The sequence below is a fragment of the Perissodus microlepis genome, chromosome 6 (genome assembly GCF_051167445.1).
Source record: "Perissodus microlepis isolate ML-2025 ecotype Zambia chromosome 6, ASM5116744v1, whole genome shotgun sequence".
NCBI lineage: Eukaryota > Metazoa > Chordata > Actinopteri > Cichliformes > Cichlidae > Perissodus > Perissodus microlepis.
The window spans coordinates 21,123,848-21,138,977 of record NC_140466.1 but is presented as its reverse complement, the minus strand read 5'-3'; the positions used below and the strand labels follow the sequence as shown (position 1 = coordinate 21,138,977).

The following is a 15,130-nucleotide window of genomic DNA, read 5'->3' as shown; positions in this document are numbered from 1 at the left end:
CTAAGTGCAAGTGTACCTAGAAGGATTGATGCTGTTTTGAAGGCAAAGGATGGTCACAGCAAATATTGATTTTATTTAGATTTCTCTTTCGTTCATACACTGCATTTTGTTGACTGATGACAATAAATGATTAACATTTCTATTTCTGAAAGCATTCTTTGTTTACAGCATTTTTTCACACTTGCCTAAAACTTTTGCACATTCATTAATCATATATTTAACTCCACTTAGGCCTGCACCGTGTATGACATCCTTGAGAGAATAAGAGATTAACTGCAACCTAGGCAGTCAACAGATTGCCCTTGCGGTGTTGTGTGTTGAGCGGCGTTAGCATCAACTTTAGCGAAGCCAAATACACTTCTGTACTTGTCACTAACACAGTCTCTCTGTGACGGGGTGCAACATATAAGAGAGACGCCTACCCCTGCCAATCACAAACAGGCTTAAAGAGGTCTCTCTATGAAAATAGTTTTAGTGAACATAATTCATAAATTCTAAATACGTTATTACTAAGAGCAGAGCCAGTAATGTAGATTATCAATATTACGCCCTTTGATAGTTTAGCTCCGGTGCTTGCTTAATACTGGGTCAATCCCTGTAGAATGTACCACTGCCTTAGTAGGGATAGTTTTGTGGATATGTAAAACGAGTGTGTTGTAATAAAAATATGCAGTCACTTTTAAAATACTGACTTCTGAAATTTTAAAGTATGCAGATAACACTTTCACACTGAAAGTGTTAAATATTTTTGAATGTAGAGGTCTGGACTGATTTTGTTTATTCTTTAGAGCAAGCATGAACATTGCATGCATCTTTTTTTTTTTTTTACAAGACATTGGCTTAGTAGATAAGCAGGCCTCATGTCTTGCAATTGTTCTCTTTCCAGGTGGTTTTCATATTTCCCCACATGGCAATGTTAAACAAACAAATGAAACCAAAAGCAGATGAGCTCAGGGATTTATATCTAGTCCCGCACACTTCAGGTTTGACACTGGTTTTACGCCTCTCTGTGTGTGTATTTTGGGTTTCGTTCCTCTTCGTCAAACACGTCAGCTGTCTAAACAGCGAGAGTATTTACAAGCAGTAAGTTCACCAACTTGGTCAGGGTTAGGGTGACTGTATTCTCTGGGCAGAGGTTAATGAACAGTCTGTAGGTATTACTTGGCATGAAATGATATGCAAGAAAAAAAACAGCACTTTGAAAACACAAAAATGACTAAGGAAACCTGGCTGGCTGTGCAGCGGTTGTAATATCAGTTCAACAGACTCTGTAGTATTACTCTATATTTTGTTGCATTTCTCTGTAAAACTCTGAAGAAAATGAAGAAAGTTTAAATCCCTAACTCTTTTAATAATGCAGTCTCCTTTTGACAGCCCATGATGAATGCTGCCAATCATTGCCTCTGCAGATTTCCTTTTTCTTTTTGTGAATTTGAAAAGAAAATTCCATCCACTTGCAGCTTTATTTCTGAGGCTGTAGGTAGGTCCCCAATCAATGCTGTTTTTATTTTTCAAACAAATAACCAAAAAGTAAGTATCTAAAAGTAAATGTGGGATGGTCAAAAACATAAAATAAACAAAAAGAGAAAAAACATTATGGAAAAGAAAATAAATGTTATTGTAAATATGCTTTTAAGCACATGGACGCTGAAAAAAAAAACGCTCATATTTGGAGCAGCACTGACATCTTATGTATAAGACATAAAAAATGAAAAAAATGAAATGTTTTTGAAACATTACGTACGTCATTAGTTACTTGTTAATTTTAGAATTAAAATTTGGCTGCCGCACAGTGATAAAAGATCAAAATGGAAAAAATCTGGCAAAATCTTTGACAAAGGCTTCATGGGAGAATGATGAATGAATAGATATGAATAAAAAATTTAAAACTTTCATCAACTCGGATGCTTTCCTTCTCTGTTTTAGAAGATTAAAACATCCTGCATGAACTTCTATCAATCTTCCCTGTATTTTTACATTTCCAGCACAGTGAGCCACTCCTCTTTTTTTTTTTTAATAGATGCAGCTATTTTTTGAAACTTATGCAAATATACATGTATATACAGTGTATAAAACAAAACAAAACAAACACAAGTTTGTACAGTTCTAATGAGGTTGTATGACCACCTTTATTTTTCGACATAGCCTGAGCTTTTTTAGGCAAGCTTTCTCATAATTTCTTTGAGCACTCATCACAAGTACTCCAGTCTTCTTGAAGGACATATCAGAGCTCTTCTTTGGATGTTGGCTGCCTTTTGTTCCATTAATTATGTTGCTGTTCTGTCTTGAATATGTTTATATGCTATTGAGACAAATAAGTAGCCATGGAAATTGTATTTCGATTGTTATACATCAGAAAATTGTGAAGCCTTTTCTTTGACATTTGGATAGACAGGAAGCAGGAAGTGCAGAGAACAGTGGGAAAAGCATGGCTACACCTTTGAAATCATTTGTGTTGAATCCAAAATAATCCTTCAGAGGAGTCCTTCAGAAAGCCATGGTTGTAAGTTCTGTCAGTTCTTTGTATATTAGGCAATTAATAATACAGTGTTTTGTGACATTATTTTGTACCTTTTATGAAGTGTAGTAGTTATAGGTCGTGGCCTCTGAGCTAATGATACAAGTGTACGCTCACCCACTACCTGATTATTTTTCGTTGTATTAATAGCAGATTGTAAATCTACAGGATACTTATTTTGTAGTCTCCAATGATAGTGCCTAACTATACTTACCTGCTGATTATATGACAATCCATTAAGAGTTTTTTTATGTGTTTTTCTAGTTTCACTCCAGTTCATTGATGTCAGTTCAATGTGATTGCTGCGTACAAAGCCAGGGAGCAAGCACACTCACCTTCCTGGCTCTTGAAAAGGAGTTTGGTTGGCTGTTTATCTATGTTCATGCTCAGGGAGTTCAACACATAGAGAGAACAGTACAGACGCCTTCAATAATGTTGAGATCTGAGGTCTGGGAAGGCCAGTCCACAACTGATAGTGTTCCACTGTGTCTTTTTCTATGCATGTATGCTTTTACTGGACTGGCAGTGTGTTTGGGATCATTGTCATTCTGAAATATCAAGCTACTGCAAATCAGGTACATTCTAGATGGCATGATGGATCAAAATCTGATAGTACCTTTCTCCATTCATGATTCCATCAATTCTGACTTGATCTCTTACAACACTGGCTGAAATGCAGTCCCAAACTATGGCAGAGTCTCCAGCATTTTTTAGAGAAGAATGTAACCACTTCCCTTTTGTACCTCTCTCGTGACCTCCTTCATGCATATTTTTGTTTAATCTAGTTCTTGTGTAATTTGGCATACCTCAGCCTTATCGCCCTCTCTCCCTTAAGAACATACCTGCCAACCCTCCCGAATTCCTCCCGATTTTCCACGTGGACAACAAAATTGAAAAACCATATCCCAGAATTCATAGTGTGGCCCAGGCAATTCCAGTTTCCAACAATGGCGGCAGCTACTTAGTTTTAATATTACTTATTTAATATTACTTTAATTATTACTCTTTCTGGGTCGCAAAATAAACTTTTAACAAATTTTTTTAGGCGAGAATGTAGCTGTATAAACTTCAAATATCTGAGCCGGCGAGAACAGCAAACTCCCAGCACATCGTTTTCAAACCCCCGCAGTCTTTCACTACTCAGGTTAAACATGATATATAAGTCACTTAGATAACTTAAAAATGTTATTGTTTGGCTTTTTTCAGTGTTTTATTTGTTGGTGAGTAAATCGGTTTGGCTGAGATTAAAGTTATTAGATTAGATTAAACAAAACTTTATTAATCCCTCAGGAGGGTTCCTCTGGGGTTTTCACACAGCTGAATAAACGTCAAACAGAAAACTGATTAAATGGAAGTGTGAGATGGTCGAGAATTTACACCAGCGTCCGGTTATATTTTAGATAGCAAGGAGCAGATGGCAGAGTTTCACTCCACCGAGAGAGCTTGTGATGTTATTCTGAAGGCTAGACTGTCCAATTTCACAGTCACTCACTTCCAGCCTACCCGGCTTTCGGAGGACCCGGCCCACTTAGACCACAAAGGCTGGGTCCTCAGGAGGATGCAGCCTCTGAATTTGGACAACCCCACTGTTTCCAGCCGTACAATAATAACATTGACATTTAATTTATTTTATCCGATAAATTCTGTGGTACTCTCAAAGGTTTTTCCACCCACACGTTTCACCAAAGGTTATCATATGGGGATTTTGGCTCATTTGAATGTCTTTGCAAAGTTGAGAGATATCTCAGAAATGTTTGTTAATTAAATTACTCTTAAGGTCCATGTCAAACTTTCTTAGTTTCACTCAGCAGCTTTATTTTAACATTTACACTAATGAAAAAACAAAACAAGCTGTAAAGGAATTCTGCCCTAGATTTGTATATTTCTGTCACTGTGTAAGATATGAGTGTTATCTTAACAATTTCTGTGTATTTTTTTTCTAATTTGTAATTTTGTCTTGTAAATGGAGACACATAATTTCTATATTTTGATGGACATCATCCTCACTTTCTGCAGGTGGTGGTTGGGTGTGGAGTGGGGATCGTCTTTTTATTATCGTCACCAAAAATATCAGCATGTCTTTTTGAGATGCTAACTGACCTTCAAAAACAGTTACCTCTTGACTTCCAAAAGCACAAGCCACAGCTGCACAGAAGCAATTTAACTAGATTATCTACATTCACTGTTATCAATACTCAGACTCTGGAGGATGTTGTGAAGTACCCTGTTCATCCACTTGTTTTTTTCAACACCAAACTGCCAACCAATGTTTTACCAAACTCTTTTCAATAGCCTGGAACTGACTATGCACAGTTTTGTCTGCAGTTTTCTCCTCTTATTTAGTTTTCAAAAAAAATCTTTTAAAGAACCATTTACATCATTCAATGTGAAATATCTACAGTATTGACCATCTTCATATCTTATCTTAACTGGAGAAACTGAGAACACAAATTCAGACATCACAGCACTAACAGGGCAACAATAAAGCCATTTGTTGGCATTTGTCCAAATCCTGAGTAGTAAACTTGGTGTCACTTCTTTTCAGCCTTTTATAATATACTAGACAGCAGAGTGAAGAGAAGGCAGAAAAATTAAGTACGGATGGAATGACACGCAAAACGCAGCCAAGAACAGACTTGAATTCAAGACCCTCCTGCAAGGACTCTAGCCCATGGTGGATGGCACACCAGCTCAACTATGTGAGCTATAGTGGCATCCCTTAGTGCAGCCGTTGATACTATGGGCCATAAAATACTTTATGAGATGGTGGAAAGTGGGTGGTACACATGTCTGTCCTCTAACCTCAATCTTCAGGGGGTAAGTTGTGTTTTTTTGGTGGCCATGCATCTGAGTAGTTTAGCCTGGCAGGTGGAGTCCCCCAGGTTTTGACTCTAGAGTGTAGGCCTAGTTTATTTGATTTATACATGCATCCTCTAGGCATTACTTTTCTCAATTATGCTGAAGAGATTCACATTTTATTCAGCACTTATCCAACTATAGTTCCATATACTAACTCAGCCAATGCTTGGAGCAAATAAAAAGCTGCAAGCAATTAAATTTCTTTCAAATTAAAATGTCTTACAATAATGAGCAAAACTCATATACAAATACCAACGAGAAGAGAGAATGAACATCGCTGTAACCTAAGTGACTGAAATCAGTTTCATCAGATTTTGTAGCCAATGTTACTCATGTTTTAAAATCTTTACACTGGCTTCCAGTTACTTGCTGAAACAAACTTTTAAGTGCTTCTGATGGCTTTGAAATTAGTCAGTGATCTTCAACAAATCTTCCAAATTCCAGGGAGTAGTCAGCTGGTAGTGCCTTGAATTATATCAAGTGGGATTGCCACTAAGCTGCACAGGCATCGAGCCAGATTACCAGTTCCCTTCTCTTCTAATTTAAAACACTTCGTCTGTATCACTAGGAAAAAAGTCTGGAAGGGCAAAGTTAATTATTCTTACTGCAGACATGCTTCTCCAATCAAAATAGAAATAATGTTTAAAACATCGGGATAATTTGACACAATCATTTCTCTCAATGTAACAGTAATTTTTGAGATGTGATCAGTAGCGTATTTTAGTGTTTTAACTGATATAACAAGTTGTCAGCAAATTTGCATTTGAGCCAGACTGAAATGTTTGACATGTGTTCTTGAGTACTGATTCCTGTACATAAGAAAGACATCAAGAGTCACCAGGTAGCTTCTATTTGATATATACAGTGTAAAGAAATCTCCAGAAAGTGGTTTGTGCTAATATTTATTTTAAAGTGCTTTATATTATTGTAAAAGTAGTTTCTGGAGAATTAGCAACATGTAAAGAAATATCAGCCACTGCCTATTACCCAGTTGTAAGAATCAGGTTTCAAGTTCCTACATTAGCTTTGACCTTTTAATCTTCAGAGACCATTAAATTCTTACTTTATAAAGGCCCTCATTATGTTATGTTTCTTTTATGTATTTTATTCTTCACCATATCACGACAACTTTCCAACAGAACTGTACAGATATACGTTCAGGATTCCTTTATCTAATATGATAACAGTGAACACTTAACTATGACATAATGAGTGCTTGGTTCTAGGGCTGCACGATTTTGCATAAAATGAGAATCACGATTTTTTTGCTTAGAATTGAGATCACGATTCTCTCACGATTTTCTTTTCCAGTATAAATATTTATTGCGCTTATTAACTGCACATCAACTCCGTAACAGTTGAGACTGAACATAAAAACAATAAATAAACATAAAAACAACAAATGTCTCACATTTTGTCGTCGCCGCAAAATGTTGTACTGCTTGAAATTCCGTCTCCACCGTTGCTCGACACTGCGTGTATAGAGCAGGTAGTGCAACAATAGAAAAATAGTTGCGGGACGGCACTGTGGAGCGTTTGTCTAGGGTGTTGCTCATTTCCCTAAATCCCTCGTTTTGTACAGTGTTGATGGGAGCCATATCTTTGGTCAGGTGATAAGTAATAGCCTCCGTAATTTCTTTGTGCCTGCGGGAGTTCGACGGGTATGGGGAAGCGCTGTATAAGGTTCCTGTTATTGATGTTTGGGTGGTTGACCGGGACGGATTTTCTCCAGTCACTTTCTCGTCATCCCTGACGTGCTCTCCGTTGTTTTTTCCCTGCCAATTGACTGTGTGCACGTTAGCATATGCTACTTGCAGTGCGGAAACTCCTGTGGGGAGCTTTGTTTCCGGTGTCCTATTCGCGCCTGGTTTATGGTCCAAAACAAGTTAAGCAAATGAATGAGTCAAGCGGCGATTTACATTTCTATATGTCTTGGGCATTTACCCAATATGTCTGTAAATGATGTTCATCGACTTGTTGATATTTTTTCCCCGCACCTCAGGGCAAAAGAGAAAAGGGATTCAAATGTTATATTTCTCAGCTGTCCCTCGTTTATCGCGGGTGTTATGTTCTAAAAATAACCAGCGATAGGTGAAATCAAGTAGCCAATTTTATTTTTTGACGGTGCAAAACGTTTCGTGGACATCGTGGACATACAGTACTGCACTTCAGAGTCACACTGCTAGCGATCGATGCAGCGATTCTGTACTGTACAGGAGAGACGTCACGGAGGAGATCGTCTGCAGCGATCAGGACGCAGGACACAATGTGACGTAAAAAAAAAATAAGCATGCAAACTTGCACTAAAAAAATCTGTGAAACAGCGAGGTGAAAGGTGAACCGCGTTATTAGCGAGGGACCGCTGTAATTTTTAAGGTAAGTCACAACATACTCTTCGTAAATACTAATGTATAGAAACCCTTACCAGCAATCATTCATTTTTTGTGTGGCTTTTTTCACGGTTTGTTAACATGCTGTGTAGGTGTGTACTTGACTAGCTGATCTCGACATAATGGAGGAAACATCTGGTTTGACTATTCTTCACCTGTAGTTTGAATGCTGAACATTTGCCTGTTTAAATCATAAGACCAGTCACTATACAGAGATGTGCTTCTGAATGTGGACGATGTGTCTTCTGCTGCAGTGATGCAGTTCTGCTTGTGTTGAGTGATGTAAACAACTCATCGATCTAAACTCTTTAAACGTCAAAATTGATCATTAGATTTTTTATGACACAACAGTGGTGAATGTTCCCACCTTCTGCTCTTTGTAACTTAACGCGATCTTTCCGTTTTCGAGTTTTGGACATGATTTTGGAGTATATCTTTGCAGTAGCGATTGACTGCAAAGTAAAGCTACCGGAAATGTACAACCCCACATCCGGTCTCAAACCAGGAAGTTAGCATTTTCTCGTGCACAGGGTCAATTTTAGCAGCCAGCTTCTGTATCACGTGGTATAAGGCTCCGCCCTTGTCATTTGTTGAACAGGAAGAGTGAGCGCTTGCTTTCATGCAGATTACGTCCCGGATCAAAATGCGGTATAATCGTCGTCGTCTTTTTTTTTTTTTCTTTTTTTTTTTGTTAAATCGTTGTCATTTGGAAATGAGATCGCACATAAGTATGAATTGAGATCGCGATTTTCTAACGATTAATCGTGCAGCCCTACTTGGTTCCATGACTCTTCCATGTCCCTATGAGTTTATTTTCTTCTCAATACTCTTACGTAGTACTCAATACATAGTGCAGGTTTTACACATATACATATATACATATATTTATATATCTATATATAGATAGATAGATATCTATCTATCTATGTATGTCTGTATCTATTTTTGTGTCTTTACATTTTATTGAACACCTCTCTCCTGCACTCCTGTTCACAGTCTCGTTGTTACCATAGCAACCAATGAATCCTGTGCCCTTCAAAACAATTAGCATTCAACACTGTCGCTCCTGCCAACAGTAACCACATCCACCCATCACAGGAGCTCATGGGTCTTGAAATAAAATGCAGTGTAAAGAAAATATACCAAGGTCCCCTGTGTTTGTGACATCTACGGGCCCATAGGCCATTGTTGGCTGTTCTGTATCCCGACAATATATCTGCCAGCCATAGGCAAGGACCCATAAAAAGCCCTTGCCTTCTGCCCAACATAATCTACCATAATGAATGCATTTCTGCACTTTTGGTCTGATCCTGGGTGAATCACTGCCCTGAGTTCTTTCACTATGCCTCTGAATACAGAAAGTACAATGTCCAGAATGATGGTTTCTAATTGCTTTCATACAACTCTTTCTTTGGTGATATGACAAGCAAAGCCTATTCACCTCTATTAACAGATTCTTCTCTTAATTGAGATGCATGGGATGGATTGAAGCCGGGGACCTGAAGGTTTAATTGTCAATCCAGTCCTTTTTTTTGGCCCCAAAAGTAAACACTCTCAGACTGTATCAGCAGAGGTTTATCAGTGTTCTAGGCATTGGTATTTAGCCTAATAGTCAAACATTAATTTGAGAGATACTGTAACTCAATTAATTAAACCATTTTGCCAAACAACTGAATTAAACTTTTAATCCCTTCATTGACTTTGCTCAAAGACAGGAACCCACTCCTTCTTTCTGAATCATACTGTACACAAAAGCAGTGTCAGGTTGTCACTCATAGCAGAACAGTATTTTAAGTGCACAAAATTAGTCTAAAACCTAATGTGCATTAGAGATCTAGCCTTCTTGTTCTTTCTTATTCTTCTGCCTTTTGAGCTCTCCACAGAGGATCGTCTGCTTCCATCTCACCCTTTCTATAATATCCTCTTCTGTCACGTCAACCCTCTGCATGTCAATTATAGATCTAACTATACACAGAAAAAGTGTAACTTTAAGCAGAGCACAACTCTGTTTCACAGTTTTTGTAAATCTTTTATCGATAATAAATCTTTGTAAGATATTACAGTCACAGAGAACATACATCAGACAGGTAATGAGAAACCTGAACCCTTGAATTCTACATGGCCTTTGTCTCCTTACAGCAATGTTTTACTTTGTGCAGCTAAGTGGGGCTCTACATGTCCTCTGATTTCTTGTGACTTTGCTGACTTCTTTCTACAGACACCACAGCACAAAGGCACCAACTGAGGCACCAAGCAGTCTAGGAAATAGTGAGAACAACTTCTCATCTGTATTGCCCACAAATTTCTGGTAAATACAATCCCAACCATAGAGAGAAGAGCCACTTCTAATCTGTAAAAAGTTAATCTGAGTAATCTAGTTCAACCAGTGATGTAGCACTTTCCTAATTGAAGTGATTCTCTGTTTTAATTCACAAATGCATTGTTAGGAATAAAATGGTTAAATAAATTTGTTTTTGTGATTTTTATATATACATTGCAATTGTGCTCAATAAAGAGTTGGCACTCCGTGTAATGAGGATTCAAAAGCATCAATTCAGCGCTGTGACTTGAACTTTCCTTTATAAAGTTTGTAATCTGTCAAGATACGCAACTAGGAAAGGTATTGCATCATATAAGATTAAAATAGTTTAAGTGAGTCTCAAACAGAGACTGGTACAAGGTTAGAAGAGCTACATGTGGGAGAAAATCTCTCAATTTGAAAAATAAGCATAGCATATTTAGATAATTCCTTTGCTGATTTTCCAATATGCCTCTTTAGAACTAAAAAATCAATCAGTGTGAACCCTCTCAATAACCCTATCATTTATCTGGATACATGCAGTGCGATGAAAAGAATTTGCCCCTTCCTGATTTCTTAGTTGTTGTTGGTGGGTTTTTTTTTTTTTTAGGAAAAAAAGCTATCTAAACCTATGTGGCCTTATGTAAAAAAGAAATTGCCCCCTACAATAAATGCTACACCCGGGCCTTATCCATAAATATAAAATTTGGAACAGTGGTGATCCTTACCAGGAGTGGCCAGCCTACTAAAATTATTCCACATTAAGTTCAGATAAGGTCAGTGTTCATGAGTCAACAATAAAAATGATAAAAAATTATATCTATGGGAGAGTTTCAAGGCAAAAGCCACAGCTGACCAAAAAGTACACAAAAGCTCGACTAACATTTGCCAAAAATCATCCTGATGATCCCCAAGACTTTTGGGAAAATATTCTGTGGACTGACGAGACAGAAGTTGAATTTTTTGGAAAGTTTGTGTCCTATTAAGAACATCAGCCACAGCCAAACAAGATGGAGGTAGTGTGATGGTCTGGGGCTGCATTAAGGTTTTGAACTGCCGTAGTCAAAGTCTGGACTTACAGTTTTTCTCGATTGGTTTGGCTCATTTCTTGAAACCGAGATGACATTCCCAAAATAACATGGACAAATCTCCAAACCACCTTGCAATTGTTCACAACAGAATGTCATTTTTCATTGGTTTTATCAAATTGCAAATGCTTTAGTACATGTCTCAAGTGACTCTGTGCTTCTTTTCAAATGATTATGTACAAGTAGCTACAGTTAGCACAATGAGCCCACATTTAGCACATTTTCCAAATAAATAGATCTTGGCGATCTAAACTGATTAGTTGATTTTTCAGTGAAATGGTTACTCACTCCAAAACATTACAGCATGGTTTCATTGTGTAAGTCATCATATGCACAATTGTCTGTTCAACTGTCAAAATTAGTCAAAGATACAATACCATGAAAGAATATCTTGGAACATTTGAAAAAGTTATGACAGTACTTGACAATCAATCAGGTGAAATTAGAACTAACGAAGGAGCAGTTTCCCACATCTCAGATGACCAATCAAACAGGTTGTTTAGATACCTGACAGGTGTTGTCTATGATTATGACTGCTGCCAAAAGTATATAGACAGAGCTTGGCCCGGGGCCGGTTTCATTTGCAGTGTGAACATGGAAGCACCTCGCCAAGTACAACAGCAACTTCCTGCTCGAGGAAGAGGAGGAAGAAGAAGAGGAAGAGGAGGAGTGAGAATGCGTGGAGGAATAGGGGGAAGAGGCCGAGGAGCACGGAGGCACCATGATGTCCCAGATGAAATCCGGGCCACCCTTATTGACCACGTTATAAACCATCGCCTCACAATGGCAGAGGCAGGTCGCCGAGTGCAGCCTAATGTGCCTCGGTCTACAGTCTCCTCCATCATCCAAACCTTTCGCAGGGAAAACAGGTACAGAACTATGCTATTGAACTATTCAGTGTTGGTGTGTGTGTAGGCCTAGAGTACTGTAATATCTTCATGTGATGTTATATGATACTATAAAAATGACAAAGAAAAAAAATGGAGAAAATACTGTGAATAGTATTCCAGTCACTGTGCAGTGCATCACACTTTTAGTACCATAAAACAGCAGTACAATTACATTGGTAACTCATTTTGTAACAAATTTACAGTGTTGACCTTTGACTTGTATGTCTAGGATTGGACGACAGCCTCAAGTGGGTGGCAGAAGAAAACTTCTAAATGAACAACAAGAACGAGAAATATGCAACATGGTCATTGCAAATAATGCCATCACACTGAGACAGATTCGTAATGCAATCCTGCTAGATAATGTAATGTTCCAAAATATAAACTCTATCAGCATCTCCACAATAGACCGGGTATTGAAGAAACATCAGATGACCATGAAACAGATTTACAGGGTACCATTTGAGAGAAACTCTGACAGAGTGAAATGGCTGCGGTACCAGTATGTGCATGTAAGTCAACTACTGGTTGTCTATCATTGTAACACTATTACAGTAAGACATGGTTACCACTGTTTTTTTGTTTTGCGTTATCCTTTTTACCTTCAGAATCCAGCTTTGTGTGACTAGAGCATTTTGCCTAGAAATTGTCTTCAGTTTTCCACTCCCTGTTTTTACAGTACTTTAGATCCTCCCTGCAGTATCTGTCTCTACTTGACTGATTAGATATATTTCTATTCTATTGTAGAGAATAATGGCATTAGAAGGCAACGAAACCCCTCACATCCTAGTGTTCGTTGATGAAGCTGGCTTCAACCTGGCCAAAGGTCGAAGGCGTGGCCGTAACATCATTGGCCACCGAGCCACTGTGGATGTCCCAGGCCAGCGAGGAGCAAATATAACAATGTGTGCCGCTATATCAGAAAGAGGTGTGGCCACACACATTCCCAGTTTAGGGCCCTACAATACACAAAAGCTCCTCAATTTTTTGGACCACCTTTATACTGATCTGATCCCAGAAAATGAGAGAGGTGAAGAAGGACCTCAGCTACCACATTATGTCATTGTGTGGGATAATGTGAACTTCCACCGCGGCCCACGCATCAGAACCTGGTTCACCACCCATCCCCGGATGCTAATGGAGTTTCTTCCACCTTACTCTCCTTTCCTAAATCCAATTGAGGAGTTTTTTTCAGCTTGGAGGTGGAGGGTGTATGAGCATCAGGCTCAAGACCAGAGGGCCCTGCTGCATGCAATGGATGCTGCATGTGAGGACATCACAGGGGATCAATGTAGGGGATGGTTGAGACATTCACGCCGTTTCTTCCCTCGCTGCATCGCAAGAGAAAATATCCGTTGCGATGTGGATGAGAATTTATGGCCTGACAGAGAGCAGCGCGTCGATGGCCAGGGGGATGAGGATGGTGGCCAGGAAAGAGAGGGTGACAATGGCGACCACTGAAAATATTACTGTACTATAGTTCTGAAACTTTATTTACAGTATGGTAGGCTAGAGTTTTTTTTGTTTTTTTTTGTTTTTTGTTTGTGTTTATAACTGTTCACATTTACAGAATCCTGTAATCCAGGTTATTTTGACAAAAGCACTAAATGAATGCACATGTGCCAAGGCAATTGAGAAGGATCTGTGCTATTTTGACTGTACTGACCTTTTATATGGGAAAGGAATCTGCTTTTGAAGCATGGACGAAGAGTTTGGGGAAAGATATTTGATTTTGCTAGTGAGCTATAATGTTGGGCAGGACTGTAAGACTGTTTGGCCAAATGACCTTATGGTTTTGAGAATGTCATCTCGGTTTCAAGAAATGAGCCAAACCAATCGAGAAAAACTGTAATTCTAATTTAACTTAAACAGGTCATTCATGCTCAAGAACCCTAAACTGTGGCTGAATTAAATGAATTCTGCGTAGACTAAATTGCAAAGGTGGGACAACCAGTCATACCCATATGGAAAATATATATATATATATATATATATATATATATATATATATATATATATATATATATATATATATTACAATCAAAGTCTGAATAAATAGAATGAAACTTGAATATATAGAATGATCTTCTGAATATATAGAATGAAACTTGAATATATAAAATGATCTTCTGAATATATAGAATGAAACTTGAATATATAGAATGAAACTTGAATATATAGAATGAAACTTGAATATGTAAAATGATCTTTTGAATATATAGAATGAAACTTGAATATATAGAATGAAACTTGAATATACAAAATGATCTTTTGAATATATAGAATGAAACTTGATTATATAGAATGAAACTTGAATATATAAAATGATCTTCTGAATATATAGAATGAAACTTGAATATATAGAATGAAACTTGAATATATAAAATGATCTTCTGAATATATAGAATGAAACTTGACGTCACGGAGGCGCTTGCGCCATCTAGTGTTTTCCTTGTTTGTACCTCCGAGGAATGGCACTATGAGCCAGTCCGCACGGAATCTTGTGGCTCAAATTCTAAGTAATGAGGAGCTAATTAACACCCTGGCAAATGCATGCTCTGGCCAATCTAATATTTGTACTAGTGTACCGCATCGTACTACTGATGAAGAAATTTATTCACTTTTTCATCGTGGAAGACCAAATGCAGTGAACCTCTCCGGTCAGATAACCCCTGGTTATCCAGCTAACGTTATGGAGAACGTGCCTTCCACATCACAGGAGTGCCCCACAACAGGTCCCATGTACAATCTTAGACCTTTCACTCGAAAGGGCCCAAGGCAGAAGAGGTAAGAACAGAACTAAATGCACTGAAATTACTAGTGGAAGGTTAATAATAGCCCGTAGGTTTCAATTGCTCGACGAAGCTAAGTAAACAAAAATATCACAAAAAAACAAACCAAAAAAACTGTGCGATAGACTGACAGCGTGTGGACGTGGAGACTACTTTTTTAAAGCAACAAAAAGTACTCCGTGAATTTAAGAAATTTTTTATGTGATTGTTAAGTTTCTCCACCCATCCATCCCACTATCTTCCATCATCTATCCATCCATTCATCCATCCATTCTCTTTCACTTATCCAATTCA

General features: G+C 38.1%; 1 protein-coding gene across 1 annotated transcript; it reads left to right on the top strand.

Annotated features, from left to right (window-relative positions):
- Positions 1-12,539: 12,539 nt before the first annotated feature.
- On the top strand, positions 12,540-13,601 carry LOC146385583 (uncharacterized). Its single transcript, XM_084931408.1, has 2 exons — positions 12,540-12,556; positions 12,792-13,601. Exon 2 carries the CDS (start codon positions 12,798-12,800, stop codon positions 13,503-13,505), a length of 708 nt encoding a protein of 235 aa, XP_084787534.1. The 5' UTR covers positions 12,540-12,556; positions 12,792-12,797; the 3' UTR covers positions 13,506-13,601.
- Positions 13,602-15,130: the final 1,529 nt, after the last annotated feature.